Source organism: Eretmochelys imbricata, chromosome 1, assembly GCF_965152235.1.
Source record: "Eretmochelys imbricata isolate rEreImb1 chromosome 1, rEreImb1.hap1, whole genome shotgun sequence".
Taxonomy (NCBI): domain Eukaryota; kingdom Metazoa; phylum Chordata; order Testudines; family Cheloniidae; genus Eretmochelys; species Eretmochelys imbricata.
In genome coordinates, this window is record NC_135572.1 from 209,336,910 (window position 1) to 209,361,561 (window position 24,652).

The 24,652-nt window shown below is 40.9% G+C and overlaps 1 protein-coding gene across 2 annotated transcripts in view; it reads right to left on the reverse strand.

Annotated features, from left to right (window-relative positions):
• The window catches only part of WARS2 (tryptophanyl tRNA synthetase 2, mitochondrial), a 79,255-nt gene that overhangs the window by 26,574 nt on the left and 28,029 nt on the right, over window positions 1-24,652 (reverse strand). For both annotated transcript variants that reach the window (XM_077823264.1, XM_077823255.1), the window contains one exon: window positions 16,675-16,932. In XM_077823264.1, coding sequence (XP_077679390.1) covers window positions 16,675-16,923 — 249 coding nt within the window. In that variant the 5' untranslated portion in view covers window positions 16,924-16,932. The remainder of the gene's footprint in view (window positions 1-16,674; window positions 16,933-24,652) is intronic.

Sequence of the window (24,652 nt, forward strand, 5' to 3'; positions counted from 1 at the left end):
GCAACTTGGCTCAAGATATTTTGAAGACTTACAAATCCCCTATTTACTGTTTCCCTTAGGAAACTAGCTCTCTCTCATTTAGTAGTTTTCACATCCACGATGAATCCCTCTATTTGGCCACCTAGATCACACCTTTGCTAAATACATCAAGTTTGTGCTGTTGGTCTGTTCTGTATGTTTGTGTGCTCAAGTTCTAGTCTTCCTGTTTCTCTTCGCCCACTCCCACATTTTTCACAAGCCAAAAAACTTCTTAACACCTCTCATCAGGTTGAGACTGTCGCCTCCCTACTCCTAACAGTGATGTAGAGGTTTCATGTCCCCGCACCTTCAATCTTCATTGCATCAAATCAGCACAGCAACACGAGAGTACTTCCTGCTAATCACTGATAAAAGTTATTTCCAGTGCAAACTATTGAACCTTTTTCCTGTGGGGCTCACATTTGGTCTGTTTAATCTGTTTTCAGACTTTTAAAAACTTCAGTGACATTTACAGCAAACATGGTTACATGTGGATGATCCAAGCACTTCCCTGGAACTCCAGCATATGTTTCCCTTCTTTCATCCAAAGGAAACTTGTGCTGGTTTGCTGCCCAGTTTGTCCCTCCATACAGACAAATGGCTTTTCAGTTGTCTACTCTTCTCTCTACACCTTAGGATTCTGTGATCATTTGCAATTCCCATGCTGCTCTAATAAAGCACCCTCTTTTTGACATTTGACTTTATTAATAAACTAACAAATTGAGACCCAAACCTTATCCCAAAGCTTGATTGTTCCTAGAGCTTCTCCTGTGCAACAATTTCTCTCCTAGACTCTAGCTCTCTTCTACCAGCTGACTGCTGCACTCCTCTGATCGCTACCCTTGTAGTTTCAGTGGAATGTACGATTTTGTCAGTTAAACCTGGCCAGTTGGAAAATACCTGCCACCTGTGGTGTTGCAGAAGGGCCAGTGTCTCCTGCTTTTGGGTGGGTTTCAAACCCTCCCATATATCAAGGCTCTCCAGAGGGATTTCTTTCTTACTCTCCCAAATCAATTAAAGGGGCACTTAACATTCCCTGATCAGCACAACAAATCATATTCACTCCCTTCTCCCTTTTATGGTAAGCCTTCATTCTAGCAACAAGTGCTGTTTGCACAGACTCCCCTGCCACGGGGGTTCCTTACATTGTAAGTGACCTCATTCCCTCTATCAACTCAAAAGGTCCTTCCCAACAATCCTGCATTTTGTTCCTCCTCCCTGGAATCAACACCAATACCAAATCACCTATGTCAAAAGCATGCCTGCCGTATCAAACTTTTTGAGTCACCTGATTTCTTTCAAGGTTTTGCTGCACTAAATTCATCATAGCCTTTAAATTCTCTTTAAAATGAATGACATACTCCCCTATAGGCTGTCTTGTCTCCTTTGTACTACCCTCCCAAGAGCCTCAAATCATCCCCTCACATGTGTTCCATAAAGAAGATCAAAGGGGGCAAAGCCAGTAGATTCTTGCGGTACATTTCTGTGTGCGAATAACACATAAGAGAGTAACACATCCAGTCTTTCGCTTGCCTGATAACATACATCTTCAGCATAGCTTTCAAAGTCCCATTAACTCTTTCCATCAGACCATTAGTTTCTGGATGATGAGAGCAGCCTTTATAAGTCTCACTTCACACAATTTCCATAACTTAAAGTTTGCACTGTGGTCTGACAAAATATCTCTGGGAAAACTTACTCTGTTAAAATGCTGAATAGGATAGTGGCCATGGTCTCAGCTTCTATGTTAGATAGAGCTGCGGCTTCAGAGTACCTGGTGGCAGAATCCACCACAACAAGAATGTATTTCTTTCCAATCCTGGACGCTATGGACACAATATCCAGAGACACTCTGGCAAACACCACGTTAATGATGGGAAATGGCTGCAACGGTGCCTTACAAAGTCCTTTTATTTTCTCATGCTTCTAACACAAATCACAGCTCTTACAGTAATTATTTATTGTCTCACACATGAGGCCAATAGAAAGTCTGTTTAAGCCTGTCACCAGTTCCTTTTACTCCTTAATGTGCAGCTTAAAAAAATCAGGGCTTAACTGCAGAAATTCTGTCCTGTATTTATCAGGTACAAGCACCTGCTTGCAAACCTCAACAGCATACCTCTTTTTTCCTATGGAATCCTCTTGGTACAACAAAACTCCTTAAAGAAAAAAATCTACCCTTTCCTTCTCCACCTGGCATATTATTCTGAGCCGCAACCCTCTCCTGGTCCAGGGAAGGATCAGCCTGTTAAGCCTCAGTAAAGTCCTTTGGAGTCTCACTTACATTCACAGCAGACTCTGGCAAAGCAGTGGAATTTTCAAATTCCTCCTCTGAAGACAAAACCCGCTGCTCTCAGCTGACAAAGGACTGAGGGCATTTCCCTCCTACTTGCAGCCCTTCCTGCTGTCCACAGACAAAGCAGGTGTGGTTGAGCTATACTCTTTCTGGCTGCGAGTTATAATATCAACCTGCTTAGACATGGCTAAAATGTTATTACCTATTAAAATATCAGCAGGGAGCAGATTTCTAATGCCCACAATATCATCACCCTTAAAATCCTCCCACTCAAGGTGGACCTTAGCCAGAGGCACAGCTACAGAGCATTCAGCCAAAGCTAATATATTTAAACTCTTACCAGTGTCTTTCTCCCTTACGAAACTTTCCTTGACCAAAGTGACTTGGGGTGTTGTGTTCCTCCAGCCCTTATGATCTATGTTATTTACCTTAGCATCCTTAATAAATCTTCACTGCCTTCCCAAGACTCAGTCCTTACATAGTTCACTGGGTCCTGCACCTTCTCTACTACTGTCTCACTGTACCACTGTAGCGGCGTCACAATGGGGGTTGTGGATCATAGGGTTACCTTGAGTTTTGGGCAAGTTAATTTTATATGGCCAGGAGCCCCACAAAGTGATGGCAGATTACCTGCCTTCCCTTAGGGTAGAGGGTTTCAAAAGCTGGGCTCCCCTGGGGTTTCTTATCAACACTGGGTTTAGGTTTACTTCCAATCCCCTCCTCCCTCTTAACTGGGGTGACAGGGAATTTCCTTTCCCCTGGGATTTGCATCCTCCATGGACCCTTGATTCAACATATTCATCAGAAATTTCTATAGTCTATGGAACGTTTTTTGTCACAGATGGCTACCTTTACCTCTTCTGTAACTACCCATAACAATTGTTCTTGGGCCATCAGATCAAACAGTTTTTCATAATCACCTTCAGCCCTTATCCCCGTTATCCATTTTCTCATAAAATTAGACATTTTGTGTATATATTCAACATGAGTAATACTGTCAAACATTTTTAAGATTTCTGTACTTCAGTCGATATGTCTCAGGAGTGATCTTTAATTTTTTCAATACACTTTCTTTAAATTTCTTCCACACCATAGCATCCGCCTCTTCCATATAATTAAAAACTTGTCTCACTATCCCAGTTAATCTGGTGAAGAGGATAGGCATCCACTTATCCTTTGGGATCTTGTGGATTTCACACAGTCTCTCAGAGGTAGACAAGAACTCTTCTAGAGCGACAAAGTAGGTCAGGTAATATCTTTTATTGGCCCAACTTCTGTGGGTGAGAGAGACAAGCTTTTGAGCTACACAGAGGTGTTCTTCACGTGTGGGGAAGGTACTCAGAGTGTCACAGCTAAATACAAGATCTAACAGATAGTTCAGCGTAAGTAGTTAACATTGGTCCCTTAGAACAGGGGTAGGCAACCTACAGCACACGTGCCAAAGGTGGCACGCAAGCTGATTTTCAGTAGCACTCACACTGCCTGGGTCCTGGCCAATGGTCCAGAGGGCTCTGCATTTTAATTTCATTTTAAATGAAGCTTCTTAAATATTTAAAAAACCTTATTTACTTTACATTCAACAATAGTTTAGTTATATATTATAGACTTATAGAAAGAGACCTTCTAAAAATGTTAAAATGTACCACTGGCATGCAAAACCTTAAATTAGAGTGAATAAATGAAGACTTGGCACACCACTTCTGAAAGGTTGCCAACCCCTGACTTAGAATATGTGCTAACACCCCTGTAGTCATAGGACAAAAAGTGGGGACAGTGGGTTACAGATTGTTGTAATAAGCCATAAATCCAGTGTTTTAATTAAGTGCATGAATTTTAGTGTCTAGCAGTTATGAATTTAAGTTCCCAGGCTTGTCTTTTGAAAGCGTTGTGCAGACTTCCTTTGCAGATGAGGACTGATTGTCGACATATAGAATGATCACTTTGTGAAAAGTGTTCTCCCACAGGTGATATGTTGTTTTTGTCTCATCATTTTCCTCTGAGTTCATTCAAGAACTATTGTCTGGTTTCATGCACACAGCTGTTATTGGAGCACTTAGTGCAGTGGATGAGGTATACCAAATGTAGTGATAGGCAAATGTTGGATCCATAGCTCTTGAAAGGTGTGTTGTGTATTGATCATTGCAGCAGTGGAGATATATCTGCATGTTTTGCATCTGTTGTTCTGGCAGAGTCTGGTGCCGCTTTGAGTTGATGTGTCCTGGTCTGTGGGGAGCTTGCGTCTGATGATAAGCCTGGAGAGGTCGGGGTTGTCTGAAAGCCAGAAGTGCAGGTTCAGGGAAGATGTCTTTCCCAAATGAGTATGAGTTGTAATTAACATAAGAACGACCATACTGGGTCAGACCAAAGGTCCATCTAGCCTAATATCCTGTCTTCCAACAATGCCAATGCCAGGTGCTTCAGGGGGAATGAACAGAACAGGTAATCATCAAGTGACCCATCCCCTGTCGCTCACTCCCAGCTTCAGGCAAACAGAGGCTAGGGACACCATCGCTGCCCGTCCTGGCTAATAGCCATTGATGGCTATCCTCCATGAATTTATCTGATGATACCCCATATGGATTCCAGTGTGGATGGCAGTGTGATAACTAGTGGTGTGTGGTCAGAGACGGTTTTATTTCTGTATTGAAGCAGCTTCTCTCGGGGTATTTGGGTGGCCCATTCCAGGATGCGATCTACTTTTCTGGTGGAGTGTCACAGGAACTCTTCTATGCAATTAGTCTCTTTGCTACTGTGGAGGAGGGAGAGGGTGTAATCACTGGCTGAGGAAACTCCTTTTGCTGCTCCAGTACTTTGACCTGCAATGTGTGAACTTCCATCTGTTTCTGGTGTGCCCTCTCCTCAGCTTCTAGCTGTTCCACATGTCTTCAGTGGGCTTTCTCCTTGACCTGTTTGTTAGCTATGCATCATTGGTGGGCTCTCTCCTCAACCTTCTTACTGGCTTTGACTGATGCTTGGATTGCCTCAGTCTCCCTGATCCGCAGCTCTACCATCATTCTCTTGTGCTTACGTTCTTTCTGGGCTACCAAGTACTACAATCAGGCCAGTTCCCCAACTGTATCTAGAGCAGCAGGGTCCTTGGATGCCTGGTCAAAACTTATGAGCAAAGCTCTCAGTTCCAGATTTGGGGCTTTCCTTTTAAAAGATATTCCCCTCTCCGTGCGTGACTGTTCAAGGTCTTTTGTGACAAGACCATCATATAACGGTGGCCCACTTACTGTGTCTATTCTTTAATCCTTAAAACTCTCAATATCAAGCTTAAACTTTTAACAGCACTGGGTTATGATCTATAAATCCAACTGACCAGTGGCATGTGAACTGGGCCAAGATTACACCAATGTCACACTGTCTGGAGTAGCTCATGAGCGAGAATACCAATCTCAGGGCAGATTGTGAAGAAGCAAGCACAACTCTCAAACTTGTTGTGTGTTCTATACATAGATTTCACCAACCAAGTAACAAGTGTAAACTCCTCAGGCACTACACAGCCGTAGCATGGTGTCAGAGTCCCCTTGGGCATTCCAATCTATCTTGCCACCCAGCAAAGCTTGACTCTGATAGATGGTCACTTAACATCAAAGATCACAAAATAAAATGGATCTGTGTGGGCATTCTGGGATATTTAGGGGTTGGAGTTGTGTAACTGAAGAGACACAAATAAAGGTGAGACTATCCTAAGTTTCAAAAAAGTGAAAGATTTGAGGGTTTATACATATTTCAGGAGCACCTGCTAGTGCTCCCAATACTCTCAAAGAATTCAAGAGACCTCTAAGAGCGTTTTCCATTTTTAGGCTGAACTACAAAGAGGTGCAAGGTTCTGTCAAAGTCTAAAGCCTGAGGCAACATTGACAAGGTTGCTGATAATGCACCTCCATATAATAAGCAAATAGAGAAAAATCACTAGTGTATAAAGAAGAACAGAACCATGAACAATAAGCAGCAAGTCAGATTGCTTCTTTTCATAAATTCACAGAAGTTACTGGGTGAGAGCGAACCAATAGTAGTACTATCTGGATTTTAGGAAACTTGATATGGTATCTCAAATTCTTGCTCATGAAATTAATACAACTTGGCTTGAATACGATCATTGTTAGATGGACAGTAGACTAGCTGAAGGACCAAAAATAAAGAGCAAAGTATTGAGTTGGGGAAGATGGCTTCTGGATTGCCACAGGGATTACCTGTTATTACTTAGCAGAGGAAAGAGAAAAATATTTGCCTAACTTGATAATTTATGTTCACCTAATATTTAGGAGAAGCTTGTAGCATTTAAACAAGTGAAAGATCAGAATAATCAGGTGCGGGTGGTGTTTTTCTCTCTCTCCTCTTTTACAAAAATGCCATGGAATATTTAAAGGAGAAGAGAAGGTTACTCACCCTATGCAGTAACTGAGGTTCTTTGAGATGGGCGTCCCTGTGGGTGCTTTACTTCAGGTGATGGTGTGTCCTGTGCCTTTCAGCAGCAGTGCCCATCTGGTTGTGCCTGCGCTGTCCTCCTCTCAGAGACATACCATCACCTGAAGTGAAGCACCCACAAGGGCATTCCTCGAAGAACTATGAAATTACTCCAAACTGCAATATTAATTCAAATGCCCTTCCGATGTGCCCAGATAATTTATGGGGGAGCTAGACTGACAGACTTGAATAATGAGAGAAAAAAATCCCTCTCCCGTTTAATCACGACTTTCAGTTCCACTGTGTGATATAAACCGCTGTGAATATCCTAGGGAGGGACAATTATCTGAATTAAAATAACTATTCACATATTTCTTCTTATTAAATATAGTCTTTCTTGGTCCATGCCAGTTGAGTATATTTTAATGGATTTAGAAGTTACCAGTTATGTTTCTGAAAATGATCAGCAGTGAAGTAATTTGTGTTATCATTTAAACTGTCATCTTTTGGCTTCAGAATTGAGACCACACTGAGATGAGTAGGTAAATTTCCACCTTCTGAGTTCTGCTTTAATTTACCTGCAGATTGCAAGAGTGCGTCCAGTTACATTCAAAGGTGTATCACAACCAGAAGGGCTAGAAACTTAATTCTCTTTAGAAACTGCAGATTTAATTCTGCAGAAACCGATGGAGCTCTCAGAGAAGTGGTGCTATGACACCAGTCAGTACCTGCTGAATCCAACCTTTCAATAAAAGTGTTGATTGCTCTTTAGACATCAACCATGCATCCACTTCGACAGCTGGGTAGACTGATCTTTCAGCAGGATATCCTAAGATCTCCGAACAATATTTGGCTTGGGAACAAAGACAGGATTAGTCCATAAAATCATGTTGTTTTTACTGTAAGTGCAACAATGGGACAATGTCTAGAGTCACTAGTTTTGAAATTCTTCTAACAAGTGATCACTGTGAAAAAAGGCTGCTTTAATGGAAAAAAAAAATAAGGAAATTGAGCTCAGGTGTCGAAATGATGAAAGGGTTAGGGCTCCAAGGGCAGAGTTAAGGCTCCAGACTTTGAACAAGTGCCTTTGACAATTTTCTTACAGGGGGAATAGAAAGATATGCCCTGGTCTGTCTCATCCAATTATATTGGCAATTACTGAGACAAAGCCCTTCAAGGAACTAGGTTTATCCCTAATAATCAATTTTGAATACATTATAAGAAGTGATTATATTAATATAATCTGCTCATTTGAACCCCAATGTATTAATTTTAGTAGTAATTTTAGTAGCCTGGAAAGTAATATATTGGTTGAGTCCTCTCTGGGTGCCATAGCCGTTTCAAATGGCCATTTTGGAGTTCCCTTGCTAGGTCAGTCTTCCCCCTTTAAGATTTCAAGGTGCTAGACACGTCTTCCTGGCTCACAGAGAAAGATCAGATGCTGGATAAACGAGTCTGATCTTATTTAATTCCCATTAGTTCTGATCTTAGGACAATAAGGTTTGAAAAAACAGGGGCTCCTTGACTTGTGAGGTGCAGTGAGAAGTATAATGGCTTCCTCCTTGATTTTCCAGACTACCATGTTTTGACAAAGCTGAGACATAGCTTTCCCTGGACCACCCTGTCCAACCTTGTGATTGTTTCTTGATGTAAAATGGTCCATCAGCTGGATTCGACAGAACATTTGTAATTTTGTTCCCTATTTCATTATTTACATAGCCCATGAAGTTGTGTCATCTGACTAGAATGTGACAGGTTAATTGTGTCATCTCACTGGAATATAACAGATTAATTGGGAATTCTGTATTTTAATGCAAACTAGGACAATGGCCATGAGTTCAAGGCAATTGATACTCATGATTCACTTGAGGGGCGATCATTGTCCTTGTGTAACTGGAGATGAAATGCAGACACAGCCTGGTCTGAGATGCTTGTTCCCATCCAAATAATTGGGAACAGTTTTGTTTTTCGGATTATCTGGGCCTCAAATTTTGGAGCTGAGCAACAACCTCAACTTTGTAAGTCAATAAAATAAGTCTGAACAAATGTCATGCTCATGATTACACCAGACTGGTTGAAAAATAGGTAGAAATTTTCATCAAAATTCTCAAAAAATTGTTTAATCAAAATTCAAAATTTTGATGAAAAATTTCATATAAATTGTGAATTCATAAGTATTTAACCAACTCTATGTGGCACTAAGGAGGGCTTTAAAGTGAGCAGTTGATCTCATATCCTATAGAACAGGAGTTCTCAAACTTTTTCATAGTGTGGACAACATTTTAATACAGAGATTGTGAATATGGGGAGAGGTGGTCTGCACAGCTACAAAAAAACCTTGGAGCAAGTGTTGCTATGTGGAAGCATTTAATATATTTTTAGCTTCTTTAATGCAGTTTAGCAGCGGGAAATAAGGACCAGGCAGCACCACACAATTGGTCACCTTCCTGAGCAAGTGCTCTGTGGATCACAGTTTGGAAACCTGCACTACAGATTTGATCTGTAAAGGGGGGATTAGGAAAGTAATCTTCATTGGCACTAACTTTTCTTGTTCCCCAAAGACATATGAAGCCAGCTTAGCATTTTTGGTAGAATACCAGACTCTAAAGATTGTGGTAAAATGGCTGGCTGAAGAGCAAAAAAAAGTGATGGAGAGGGTTAGACAGGGCAACACAAAGCTGCAGGAAAGAGACTGCAGTGGCAGCAACCTGCAGTGGATGATGTCTTCCCTGAGCTCACCCAGACAGTCTGAATGCATTTCCTGGTGGGATTCAAAGCCATCCAGAGGAAGACTCTCACCTGCACAGAGTCTTTCAGATTAGGCCAAAGAGAATAAGGGCCTGTGAAGAGTCCAGGCATAGCCTCTCAAAACTGGTAAGGAATCCACATTCCAGGAGGCAGTGATGGATTCTGTCCTGGCTTATCAAGAAAGGGCAAAACTGTCCCAGAACAGTCACATGCTTAGATAGGGATAAATGTGAAAACCTTCCTATCAAAATTTGGCAGCCACCTCCATGCAGACTTAGGGCTGAGTTGAGATTAAAGGGATAGGTCAACCTATCAGCAGGGAGTTAAACACACCATGAACATGAGATTAGGTGAGTACTGGGGAAGGATCTAATGGTATGTGAAGATGACCTCAGGAACTGAACACAGGAAATCTACCTGCAAAGAAGTGCAGTTTTCTCGGCAGAATCATACTCTCTGAACAGCCTGGGCATCAGGTGTCAGAGTTTGAGTGGAACCTTTCCCAACAGCTACCCAGACCAGGAAGCAATGGGTGCAGAAGTTGTCTGATGAATGAAAAAAATGATCTGCTTATTAGTGATTGAGACACTTGCAGGTCTAGGGTCTATCCTCCGTCAGAGAAGAAGCTAAAACGGAGAGGGACAAGGATGGGAGCAGAATTCTATATTACCAACGTCGCTTCTACCCTAGTAAATCGAGGAATTGATCTAGCTCTCTGCAAAGAAGTTATAATGGAGAAAGGAGGTGAGGAAAAAAGAGCAGAGACAGGGCTGATATTCTTCAAAGAGTATATGTCAATGGCCAAGGGCTTATACTAGGAAAAAATGTTGACCTGAATGTTCCTATCTGGACTAGGCTGCACAAGATGGAGTCCATTCTCTAGAAGAGGAGACATAGAGGAAAAGGAAGACATGGAAAAGCTCCTTCTGGAGAAGAATCAGGGCAGGATTTTACAGCTGATTCGGTTGTTATGAGAGAGGGTATTTCTAGGAGTTAGAATTGCTTTTCCCCTTAGACAGTTTCTCACCTTTATGAGGAGGGCAGAAATTTTTGTCCCACTAATGGTCTGGATATTCCAAAATCACAGCGAAAGTAGGAATGCCCCAAGGTGGAAGTGTCTATAGCCCTAGTCTCCAAGAATTCCCATCACAACAAGGCACAGTGAAAGCAGGCTCCATCCTTACAAACCAAAGGAGAAACTAGTCCTACAAAGAGCAAAGTGACGGACAGCCTCTTACCTCCCAATTCCTGGTGATAGTCATCTTCTTCCACTTTTATTCTAATGAAGAAAGAGGGGACAGTTGTCTTTCATTTCACATATACCTCTCACTGGAAGCCCTAACAAAGTTATCAATGACAAAAAATCCATTTTCCACAATTATATTTAATTTAATCTTTCTTATGGCACTTTCATCGTATGTGGTATGCATCATTACTCCATTACATATCTTTTAGCATAACAGGAGAAGAATGTTACTGAAAGCATATTTTGAGATGATTTGGTTTTAGGGTAAACAGCACATCACATATTGACACTAAAAGCACATACCAAGGACAACACCATCCTGATTTGGTTTTAGGGTAAACAGCACATCACATATTAACACTAAAAGCACATACCAAGGACAACACCATCCTATCCCGTATCTTAGAAAATGATTAATTGTAATCGAGAGAAGTCATCGAGCCATTAATTTACATCTAGACTCCATGTCAAGACTTATTAACTTGTGTAAATTCTGAAACAAGCACTTTTGTTTTACAGGAATTTTTATTACTCCTCTGTGACCTGTTATTTTCCTATTAAATTCTTTAACCTGGCCAGGCTGTAATTAATAGTACCTGGTTTGTAAATAATGGTGGGACTTTTACTTCTTTCCTTCAGACTCCATTCTAGTGCCTAACAGATTTTACACTAGGAAGTTTTTCTAAATAGTCATCTTAAAAATTTCCTTTGCTTAATTTCAGTCTATCATAGCTAGTTATACCGAACCCCCTTGCACCACCCTAAATAATTATTTGGGATCCTAGATAATTATACATTTCAAATACTTGTAGACTATCATTATGTCTCCTTTTAAGTCACTACTTAGTCAACCTACATAGATTTTGTTTTCATATAGCAATACCTATACTGGTATTAGCAAAAAGAAAAGGAGTACTTGTGGCACCTTAGAGACTAACAAATTTATTTGAGCACATGCATAAAGCCTAATATTTAAGTGTCTCAACCCAGCCTCCATTTGTACCCATGTAATTGACACGCTATCACTTGCACATGCAAATGATAGAATCTCCATGCACAAAACCTGTTTTCACCAAACCTACCCTGGATTTTCATGTGCAAACGGACTGTAAGTGTGTGTTTATGTGCACAAACGAAGCCTAAATTTGTAGCCTTTAATTTCCTCAAATTAAGCAACATATTGGCCTTAATTTCTTTAAAAATCAATCCGTTCACTGCTACTGCACTGACATATTTATTAATTTTATCCATTCTTGAATTTTATTTCTTCCTTGCTGAGTGAATTTAGTAGTGCAAATTATCAGACTGAGAACACTGGAATCTGCACAGGTACAGAACAGGGTGTAATGATGATCTTGTCAGTACTATGAATTCTCCTTGTCTTTTTTGTGACACACTTTTTCGTAATACATCTCGAAATATACACAAAGGTATGACACTAGGTTTACATGACTGCCAAATGCCATTTGTTTTCAGCAAGTCTAAATATTGTTCCAGTTTAAACAATTTAGTGCCAATCTGGATAGCACAAACAACTCAAATACTCTTTCTCTGACTGTCCATCAGTGTTCCGATGGCATTTTAAAATCTCCCAGAATCCACTGCTTCTGAGAGCTGTGCTGGCAACTATGGACTAGGTACTTCTCAAAGAGCACTGCAATTGAAACAGTTTTGAACATCGGTAGCGTGGCCATGGGCAAAACTGCAATGATTCAGAATGTGAATCAGCACATCCAGATACAGCGAATTGTTTGTGCTTCAGCTGTTCTATCCCTCTACTTCAGTTAGGAATTACTGAGATCACTAACACAGACAAGCCCTAGATAACAGTGGTAACTTTGAATGTTTTTCCATCAATGGATAATTGAAGCATATTAATAACACAGGTCAAAGGTACCAGAATCAATTTAATTTAGGCCAGTCTACCCACTGCATAATGTGAAGAGTCACCGCTGGCAGTAACTTTATGTTTGAGAATGCTTCCTTGTTAATGTCAAATGTTCTTGAAATCCAGAGGTTCCTATTAAGATGCTGACTCTGTACCATGGCTCTGTAATAACAATTAAAATTTTCTTGAATTTGATACCCCAAAAACCGGGATGCACCGGGGGAGGGGTCTGAGCATTGGCCTGCTAAACCCAGGATTGTGAGTTCACTCCTTGAGGGGGCCATTTAGAGATATGGGGCAAAAATCTGTTGGATGATTCAATTGGGGATTGATCCTGCTTTAAGCAGGGGGTTAGACTAGATGATCTCCTGAGGTCCCTTCCAACCCAGATATTCTATGATTCTATGATCATTTATAATTTGGCTTAATGATAAATGAAATATAATGGATAGTTTGTAGTGTATAATCTCTATAGTTACTAAGAGAATACTAAATACTAAGGACCTGATCCTGCAAGGTACTGAGCATCCTAAACCCCTAAGGATGGCAAAGGGAGCTCACAGACTGCACTAGGAAATTGCCTTCTCAAGGGACTTTGAAAGAATCAACTTCTGCATTGCTTATGTTGTGCAAGATGCATAAAGCCTTCCACCATCAGCTAGAGACTAGTAGCCTTATTCAGACACTCAGCTGAAGTCAAGAGAATCTTTCCATTGCATTCTAAGACTTGATTCAAGGCAGACTGGACCACATTAGCTCAGCTTTCAGACTTCTGTGATGTCAACAACCCAATCCTCAAGTTGCTGCCCAAGTCTTCTAATAAAAAGTTAGAAGACAGGACGCAATATTCATTTTTAATGCAAATAATACAAACAACCCTTAAAACATTATGAAAAGTCATCTTTATTATAAAGGAAAAATACGATAAAAATATGTATTGGTTTAAATTTCACATTTATAGCTCTGTAAGTAACATTTTTACACCTGTTTCCAAATTGCGGAGATTCAAGTCAAAAATTCATACAATAAAACTGTGAAGGGGAACTTTTTGCAAACATAATCCCAGTTGCTTTACATTTGAGATCAAGAGAACACTGAACCGGCTTCAAGTTTACACCTAAAGACTGAGAAAAAAGAATGTAAACTGGTGTAGCTTTACTGGCATAGGGTTATTCCTGGGTCACCTACTTATCTCAAGCCTCCTTTGGCTGGAGGCCTCCTATGGCTAAGTTGAAATCTTACAGGTTTTAGCCTGTAGGCCTTGCATTACAGCCTTACCTTGTTTATATACCTAATACACACTCATCACTCAAAAATACTTGTCAATAAATTGAATTGATAGTTGAATTCATAGTTCTGTGTGAAACCAGTGTCCCCAGTGAGTGAGTCTGGCTTCTGTGTTGCTACACTTTTAAAATCAACAGGTGAAAATCGCCTTTAGCAATTTTCTTAAGTTGGGACACCCTAGGAGTACATAAAGAACGAATAAAGTGACCACAAACACAGTTACAATTAAGAAATCTTGTTTGCATTATAAATTATAAAACAGCAGCAACACAGGAGCTGGAATCACTCACTAGGGACACTGCGGTTTAACACTGAACTATGAATTCAATTTAATTAGCAGCTACACTGGCTTCCCAAAAGAATTCAGCTATGATGCATACAATCACTTGGGCGAAATGACGGCTCGTGACAGACTGGTTTCTGGTCTGTCAATAATTCAAATTTCCTATAAAGGAGAAATACTGGTAAAAAGGAATCATGGGCAAAACATAAAACCTGCCTCAAAAAAGACAATGAGATATCTCTTGATCAACACCTATGGTCAGGGACAGAAAACATCTGAAGCTATTTAGCATCCCAAACTTATTTTTGATAACAGTCATTCACCCAGGGTAGGTCTACACTGGAGGAAATTTTAAACTCGAGTTAATTGGCAAACATGTACGTACATACTAATGACATTCTACAAAACACATGTCCAGACTAGCATGTACAAATGTGTTAGCTAACATGAGCTAGTTAACAGTCCATTAACGGAAGTTAAAAAACGTGTGTAGACAAATTTCCAGAGGATGGTATGCTGTAAATGCGGGTTGAAAAGTTAACTAATAAAAAATAAACACACCAGAAAGGAAAAAAGGAACCTCTGAACTGGTTTACCAAAAGAGGATAACTAGAGCAGTGGTTCTCAACCAGAGACCTGGAGGGCTGCAAGCAGATTTCAGGGAGTCTGCCAAGCAGGGCCAGCCCCACTGCATGGGTCTGAAGCCTGAGGCCCTGAGCCCTGCCACCCAGGGCTGAAGCTGAAGCCTGAACAATGTAGCTTTGCAGGAACGCCTGTGGCATAGGGCTCCAGGCAATTGCCCTGCTTGCTACCCCCTAACGCTGGCCCTGGCTTTTACGTGCAGAAAACAAGTTACTGTGGCACAGGTAGGCCGTGGAGTTTTTATTGCTTGTTGCAGGGGGGCGGCGGCGCGCTCAGAATGAAAAAGGTTGAGAATCTCTGAACAAGAGAATGACTAACACACAATGGACATTTAATAGATAGACAACAGTCTCTCTAGGGAGGTGGTTTTCTGCATAAATACCTTTATGAGGGACGCCAGATATTATAAACAGGCAGGCTGGCATGTTTAGGATCAAAAGGATCACAGTGTATCCATATCTATATTAGAAAAGTTTCATCACCCATTTAAATCAATCTAGTGAACTTGGTGCCAGCCCCACTGCACTTAAGCAAGGGTTCAGTCAGTTCAAACCATGAGATAATTTCTCAAATAGAAATAAACAGGTTTAGTCAAAAGTTGAACTGGTTTAAGTGCATCTACAATAGAAGTCTTCACTGGGTTAACTAGACGGATTTAAAATCCGTTTAGTTACGCCAGTGGAATTTTCTAATGTAGAGCAGGCTTTAGTAGTCACAGCAGTACTAGCGAAGGAAGGCTATATGAAATCTATCCTACTTAAGAATCTCACTCAAAAGGGCAGGGAATTAAGAAGTCCTCTAAGGTTTGTCTTCTGCAGCACTTCTGTTTGACAGATGCACAGGAAACTCCAGACAAACCATGGATAAGAACCATGTTCAAGGAGCAAGATAATGAAAACTAGGACTTGTCTACAACTGGTAAAATTCAGACCTTCTATTCAGCACCTCTGTAGCTCCACTGGTGATTGCAGGAGTGAACTCTGCCCTTCTACACTACAAGCTTCCACTCTTGTTACCAAGGGTGGAGCTGTATTCAGGGTGAATTATGGACGCAAATTTTCCCAGCATAGATGCAATCATAAAAAATTAACAGGACCAGACAGATGAACAAAGTTGTATTCTGAAGTTTCTGAGCACACAACAGAATAAATAGAAATAATTTAACAAGGATAGTTAAATAGTCCCCCAGGAGGTGAGCCAGATAGAACTTTGGAGTGGGAACAAATATTTCCTTTACAACTCATCAGGTCAAGTGGGCAATGGAAGTCTCCGAAAAGGGGGAGCGCGAGAAGGTGGGAAAGGTGAATAAAATGGACGCACATATGGGAGAAAGGGAAACACCTGATCTCAGAGAAGACAGGAGAGACAGATGTCCAGGGCTGGACCTGTATGAGATTTGCCATGTTGACTGTTTGCAAAAGAAGCTGAGAAACTGGCAAATTTGGCAAAAAAAGTATTTGGTTGACAAATACTGACACCAAGAGATCAGAGTGCATTTTGTTTATGTAAGTTACACAAACTGACTTTATGCAGCTAAGCTTTTGTTAGTTTTACAGGAGACTTGCTTCTAATAAGACTCACTGTTTTCTAATAAGTTTGACTTAAGATCCACAAAGTCCTAGGCTGTTTGGGAAATATATGTATCTCAGGATGGACTTTGTGAACAAATCTTTGACCTTTGCAGAGAGTTAGTGAAGGCAGGAGCTTGGAATCGAACACTGCTAAGAATTTCTAGGACAGTCAGTACAAAAGAATAAAAGACTTGCACAGTGCTATGTGTGCTCAGCAAAGTGCATGGGGAACACCAGATGGCCATGTCTGAGAATCAAGTTTTAAATAACTGGGACGCTGACCTGTGACTGCTGAAAAAGGAGGCACTTCTCTGGATTGATACCACAGGCGAGGAGAGTGGCAGTAGTATCCAGGATGCTTTGACGCAAGACTGCTGGCTCCCGTGGTATGGTGAGAGCGTGCAGATCTACAATGCTGTACAACACGGAGTTGTACTCTTCCTGAAGCCTCACCCAGTTCTGGATGGCTCCAAAGTAGTTGCCAAGGTGGAGCTTCCCAGTTGGTTGAATACCGGAGAAAATGCGATCCATACCGCTATTCTGTAACGAAAACATTTAATAATTTATACCACCATTGCTTTTTCACAGCTTCTTTCATCTGTGGCTGTCAGTGTTTTTCAGACATTGGTTACGCCTCACCTACGCCCTATTTCCTCCTACTCTTCATTTTGCAGTGTTTGCTGTCAAACTGGAAGAATGTATATGATGGAGATCTCCAGGGATCTGTCCTGTGTCTGGTATTATGAAATATTATCATCACTGACTTCAGTAATGGAGTGGAGAGAACACTTATAAAATTTGCAGATAACACCTAGCTGGGAGGAGTTGCAAGCACTTTGGAGGACAGGATTAGAATTCAGAAAGATCTTGACAAATTGGTTAATTGATCTGAAATCACTAAGATAAAATTCAATAAAGACAGTAAGGTACTATACTTAGGAAGGAAAAAAAATCAAATGCACAAATACAAAATCGGAAAAAAGCAGAAGTACTGCTGAAAAGGATCGTTGTAGATCCCAAATTGAAGATAAGTCAACACTGTGATGCAACTGACAAAAAGACACATAATTCTGGAACGTAACAATAGGAACATCATACGCAAGACATGGGAGGTAACTGTTCTGCTGTCACTGGCATTCGTCCAGTTTTTGGCACCACACTTTAAGAAAGACATGGATAATAAGCACTGGAATAGTTTACCAACGGAGGTTGTGGAATCGCATCATTGTAGGTTTTTAAGAACAGGTTAAACAAACACCTGTCAGGGATGGCCTTGATATACTTGGTACTGCTCAGTGCAGGGGGCTAGAAGGAATATATAAGGTCTAGAGGTCTATTTCCCACCTTAGACATCTATGATTTCCTCCTGCAAGGTATGTATAATTGTTATATAAAATAAATTCTCGCTCGTGATTGCCCAGAAACAGTTATTGTGATCAGTCATTAAAACTTCCTATTGTTTACCTCAAATAAATATTGAAATCTAGAATAATTTTAACCAGTCAGATTACATGTAAAAACAAATGCACTGGCTGAAATTGAATTCTGTAAGGACTACTTTTCAACAGAGGCAAGGGAATTTTTCTTTTAGCATGTTAACCATACTTATACAGAAGCTCAGAATGACAGCGAAGGGAATTGCAGACATTTCTCCTGAAAATGTTCCAAGTATCAAAAGAAATTGACTTCTCATTCCAGTGAACATAAAAGGTTTATCCCTATTGATGGGAAAATATTGACAGCAGTGTTCTATTAGAAAGATTAAAAAGAGTTAATATAGACAGTTTGGTTAAATGACAACTAACATTTTTGGAAAGTTCATTTTCCTCTGTCCCAGCTCTCAGGCTGATCATTCTCTCAGGGTACATCTACACTGCAAAAAACTCCCAGTGGCAGCAAGACTTAGAGCCCAGGTCTATAGAGATGTTCCCACTCAGGCTGGAGCCCAGGCTCTGACACCCACCCCCATCACTGAGTTTCAGAGACTGAGTTCCAGCCCAAGCAGAAACATCCACAGTGCTATTTTTAGTGCTGTAAGGCAAACCCAAATCTGTAGCCCGGGGCTCTGTAACTTGCTACCACATTTTTTCCCTTTTGCACTGTAGATGTACCCTCAGAAACTTAAGCTGGCAGGGTTTGATCAATTACCTCCAAACTTACCAGAAAAATTCCTGGGTACTTTGAAAATAATTAAACAATGTTATGTGCAAATACTTTTTGTAAAGTTAAGAGTGTGCAAATGTAACCCTGCTTTCAATCTTAACTATGGAACGAACCACTACAAAGATTATTCATAACATAGGAAGTTTACATGTTAAAAGGACATCAAATTAAAAGAAATCTTTCAAATAGAAGTGTGATTATCTACTACTGTTACAAGTAACATCTAAGATTCCTATAATTAAGACAAGAAAAAATTTCTCCCAGTTTTACTTTGAGGACTTGATGGCATTTTGTTTATAACAGTTTTCATTGTTTCCCCTTCATGACTAGTTAGATGGTCAGTTTCTCATTTGTGGGAGGTCTCTCCTACATGTGTGGACTTTTTTTTTTTTTTTAAAATAGGAAAAAAATGTGATTGTAAAACCACAAAAAATAACGGGGATACTCTCGGGCAACTGTAAAACCTGAAATTAATTTTTTAATTTTTTAATTCACTAGCTTTCAAATTGACTGTGTCCCTTTAATAACTAATCTAATCTAGATGGGCGTAATGAAATACAAAATTTTAGGTAACATTTCAAATTGGTACTGGTTTTGTTTTTTTTTAAATGACCAGCAATTCAAAAGAACATTGCGATACAGTATAAAGGAGAAGGTGACTATAATACTAATACGGTCACCACTTTTACAAAATTGTGATAATTCCTATACAAAGTATGCTTTCTGAGGTATCACTGGAAAAGTTATAATTTGCTGTATATTGGTATCTCATTATTATGTGTGTATCAACACTGTGTATGTAGTTATGAAATTCTGGCTATGTGTTTGTAACTCAAACATGTGAGTCTAGGAAACGCCCACAGGTTAGCCCTTCAGGAATAACAAATGAGCTATCTACATGTCATTTCTAAAGACATCTTAAGCAGCATGTACCACGCAGAAAGTGGAAGCAAAATTTGCAATTCATATGAAGAACTGTTGGCCCAGGGGAGCTGTCTGATCCAGCACATAAACACTGGAGCCATCTGACTCCATGACACAGCCAGGATTTTTCCAGAAGAGGGGTCAAGATATAAAAGGCAAGAACAAAGGCTCCTGACCCCCTCTTTCCTACCACATCTCTGGACTGCTGAACTCTGACAAAGGAAATTTTGAACAAAGGACTGAGGTCCCCACTGTTATTGGGTAAACCACAGACTTATAGAAAACTAGCAGATATAACATCCCTGCTAGAATTTTGGATTGACAAACTAATCCCTCGGTAATGTATTTTACCTGATTTAAACCTCTAAAATAACTCTCATTTCTTTTCTTAGCTAATAAAACTTTAGTTAATTTACTGAAGTAACTGGCTGGCGGCATTGTCTTGACCTGGTGGTAAGTGACCAGCTCTTTGGAGCCAAAACTTGATGTGTGGTGATTATTGGTTTTAATAACCTTTCATCACAGTAGTCTAGTTTGTCTGGATGGAGGCTTGAGAGTGAAGTGGACTGTCAGTGGCTTTATGATGAGATAATAAAGGGAGGGCTTGTCTTCACTAACAGGGTAAGTCGACCTAAGTTATGCTTCTCCAGCTATGTGAATAACGTAGCTGGAGTTGATGTAGCTTAGGTTGACTTATCCCAGTGTCTTCACTGTGCTGCATCGATGGGAGACACTCTCCCGTTGACTTACCTTACTCTTCTCGGGGAGTTGCAGTACCGGGGTTGACCAGAGAACACTGTAGTCGATTTAGCGGGTCTTCACTAGACCCACTAAATTGACCCCTGTTGCAACAATTGCAGCAGCGTTGATCTCCCTGTAGTGAAGATCAGGCCTGACCCAGGAGCAGGCATATACTGCTGGCTTGGTTAAATCTAAATATAGAATATGCCACCTGTTTGGAAGTGTCTGCCAAGTTTTGCCAGTCTGATCTAATATTGGCACTCACAGTTGTGACCCACACTAGACACAAGTGACAACCATAACCAATTTTCTTCCTACTTTGATAAAAAAATTTCCTTTGCCTTCAGAATAAATTACCACTCTTCAGGTCAAGTCAATTTTCTTACTTAAAGTTAGAGCAAGCAAATACAGGACTTCTAATGGAGCCTTTTCTGCAATCTTTAACATCTGATCACAATTAAACTACTATATACTAGCAGAATCTGTCCCAATTACCATTAAACCAGTTTCCTGGGAGATGTGCGAATAAAACAATTATTCTGAGGTTACAGTACACTCTACCCAATTGCACCACTCTAATATTTTGTGTTTACACAACACATTTTGTGTCCAGTTTTTGGCCCCACGCTACAGAAGGGATGCGGACAAACTGGAAAGAGTCCACAGGAGGGCAACGAAAATGATTAGGGGGCTGGGGCACAGGACTTACAAGGAGAGGCTGATGGAACCGGGGTTATTTAGTCTGCAGAAGAGAAGAGTGAGGGGGGATTTGATAGCAGCCTTCAATTACCTGAAGGGGGGTTCCAAAGAGGATGAAGTTAGGCTGTTCTCAGTGGTAGCAGATGACAGAGCAAGAAGCAGTGGTCTCAAGTTGTAGTGGGGGAGGTGTAGGTTGGATATTAGGAAACACTATTTCAGTAGGAGGGTGGTGAAGCCTGGAATGGGTTACCTAGGGAGCTGGTGGAATCTCCATCCTTAGAGGTTTTTAAGGTCTGGCTGGACAAAGCCTTGGCTGGGATGATTTAGTTGGTGTCGGTCCTGCTTTGAGCAGGAGGTTGGACCAGATGACCTCCTGAGGTCTCTTCCAACCCTAATATTCTATGATTCTATGATTTCATCCCAAGACACTTTGCTAAAGCAAAAATAATGTATCAATGGCAAACAACTATGTTCGTGCAGAGTTAATGGTGTGTGGTGGTAAGCAGTCCCCTTGAAGAATGCTGAGCTGAGCACGGGCAACCTTAACTGAGGTCAGACTAGATAATCATAAGGGTCCCTTTTGGCCTTAGAATCTATGAACTCTGCATTTCCCGGTTTTCCGAAGTTTGAATTTTGCTCAACAAAATGATCTGCAAGGGGATGACATGTCACCAAGCAACCTTAACTCTGTGTTAACACTGAGGTTTTTGGCATTGAATTTCCTAGATATATAGTTGTTAGGAGTTAGTAGTCATTTAGACAGTTGTACAGATCATGTCTCACAATTAGCATTCTGAGTCAGCCTGTCCCCCCACCTCTCTGGCCCTATCAGCCATGCTTCTGCACTCTTCTCTAGCCATGCCCTTAACCCAGGCAATGTGTTCCCCCCTCCTACCCAGCCCCTCCCTGACTACTATGCCATGGCCTCCCCTGCGCAAGCAGGAACCACATCTTCCTGAAGTCTTCACTCCTAGTATACAAATGTTTATATTGCCCTTCCTTCCCTTCTCTTATAACCCAATTCACATGCAATACCTGGAGCAAAGGACAACTGTGTTACAGTGGAATAGTGTTCCTGGTTGTGGCTATTTTTTCCAGGGCTTACATCTGTAGAACCCCACAATCAAATGACCTCAAATGGGGGTCATAAACATTATCTACTCTGCACCTTTGTGAAACACACCAAATTTCAAAGAAATCCAACTGAGCATATTGATTTTAGAGGACTTAGAAAAGTTGTCCCTTAAAATGATATCATGATGTACCACTACAATACGATGTTGTACCACTATAATAATGTAGTAGTGCAACACTGCTCAGGGGTACCCAGGATTGTGAAGTTTTGCTACTACCGATCCTTAGCATGAGGAAACCTTTTTTGAGCCTCCTGTGGGTCAGCTCCCCACCACCACTAGCCTCTGGTAACACAAGCACTGTTTCCATTATGGCCCTGTTTTCAATCACTCAGAAGTTGGCACAATTTTTAGCTATTGGGCTGAAGTTTTCCAGGACTGATTTCTCTTCAAAGTTGAATTTTTTGGGGGGGAATTTTTGTCTTGTAGACACTTCCTCTCTTATCTGCCATCCCGCAGCTCACATCTCTCCTCCCATTATCAAATCATATGAAATCACTGGGGTAATGACCAAAAAGGAACAGGCAGTCTTAACTCTCCCCATGTTTACTAGTTATATTTCTATGTGTTTGGATCATTAATGCAGCACTGTCGTGTCTTTCTAAGTCATAGTGTACATAGTTCTGTACTTGGTTTTGTATTGTGTGCATAAGCGAGAGAGAGACGGTGTTAGGTTGAGAATGGTGTCCAAGAGACTTGTTTATCTATAATGTTTAGGAAAGCCTGCATGAACAGGACTGTTAAAACACACATTAGTTAGTGTCATAGTTTTTATATGTTAGACAAACATCCTGCCTCAGCGAGGGGAGATGGAGTAGAGACCTCTCAAGGTCCCTTCCAGTTGTAAATTTCTATGATTCTATGATTTTCTCCTGCGAGGCAAGAATTCTTATGTGAAATACCAGCTTATGATTGTCCAGAAACGTATGTGATGGAGTCATTAAACAAAATCTGTATGTGTGCACACTGGCATAGCATGTTCACAGCTGGAGCTCCAGATGCACTTGGTCTGTGGGCAGTGGAAGAGAGGTGGCTGAATCTGAAGTGGAGTTTAGAATGACTTAACTCTTAATTCCTTGGTTTTTGTGATTTGCACTGATAGATTATGTAGTCTTTACCCCAAAGTTAAAGCTATGTAGGAATTTCCCAGCTTAAAGTTAAAGCTGTGAAGGAATTTCCCAGCTTTTTAAAAAAATAAGTGGGTCAGTATCAACAGGTATGTATGTTTTTCATGTACCCTGGATTATCACTAGCACCACTGGTACAAATTAATCTTCAGAGATCTAAAGCTGATTTTTGAAGACTAGAAAAGCACCACGGGAGTGGGGATGTTGTTGGGGGAGGCCTGGATGGGTTAGCATGGGTGCGCTAGGTGGAAGTAATGGAGGGGAGCATGAGAAAAAAGTGGGACTTGTGGGGTTGAAAAGTTGAGGGGATGGGAGAGAAGCTCTGCTCTGACAAGAAAAAGGAAAGCTGTTACTTGTAATTGGACTCTGCATAGTCACACTCACGGGTTGTGCCAGCTGCTGGAGCCTAGAGTGTGGAACCTCCTCCAAGCAGTACCTGTTACAGCATTTATGTCCCCACTCCTACTTCTCTGCTCCCAAACATCCTGGGGGCAAAGTTATAGAGAGGAGTGTGATGCCCTTCTCTGCCTCAGTTCCTTCCAATAGTTCATCAGAGAAAGTGTTCATTAGACCTCTGAGGAAGAGGGGAAGATTGGTGGGGAGTGTGACTATGCAGCATTCATTTCTAAGAACTCTGGTTACAAGTTAGTACCCTCCATTTCTTTCAAGAGTCTCCTGCATATTCCCGCTTATGGGATAGTTTGGCAAGTAATACTCCAACCAGGAGGAGGGTTAAAAAAGACTGATGTACGGCTCTAACAAACTGTGCATCAGTTTGAGCTGTCAGATCTGACATGTAATGTTTTGTGAAAATATGTAGAGTTCCAAGTGGCAGCTTTACATGACTCCTGATCAGACACATCTAAAACACGCTATGGCCATGCAATCTAATACCTAGAGGGGAGGAGAGTGCTGCTATATATAACTTTTCTGAATACATTGTTCAATCCATCTGGAAATGGTTGGAGATGATCCTGCCTGATTCTGAAGAGCGTCCACATATGAAATAAACAATTTACTGGATTTGTAAAATTCCTGAGTTCTATTAAGATAATAGGTGAGGGTTCTTTTAGCATCCAAATCATGTAAAGTGGATTCCCTAGTGTCAGGAAGGAGTTAAAATTCAGCCAGCAGAAAAGACAGAAACTGCTGAGAAGCAAGGACATAGTTTCTGTCAATACCTGATAACTTAGCTCAGCTTATATGGTCAATGCCCGCCCAGTAACTCAGCTCTTAGAACAGTGCTAACCCTCCCTTCACAACCCACCGGATGTCTGTAAGCACTCATCCCTACCCTCCCTTCCACCCAGCCTCTTTCCCCCGCAAGGTAGCCATAGATGCTTGATACAACGGGATGACCTCTATACCTACGTACTGTTCCTATTTTTATCTTTGTTTAGGGTTCTCCCTTGATTTGTAACAATGTCTGTCTCTGTATGTACAGATAAATGCAAATAAACTGATAAGGGAATA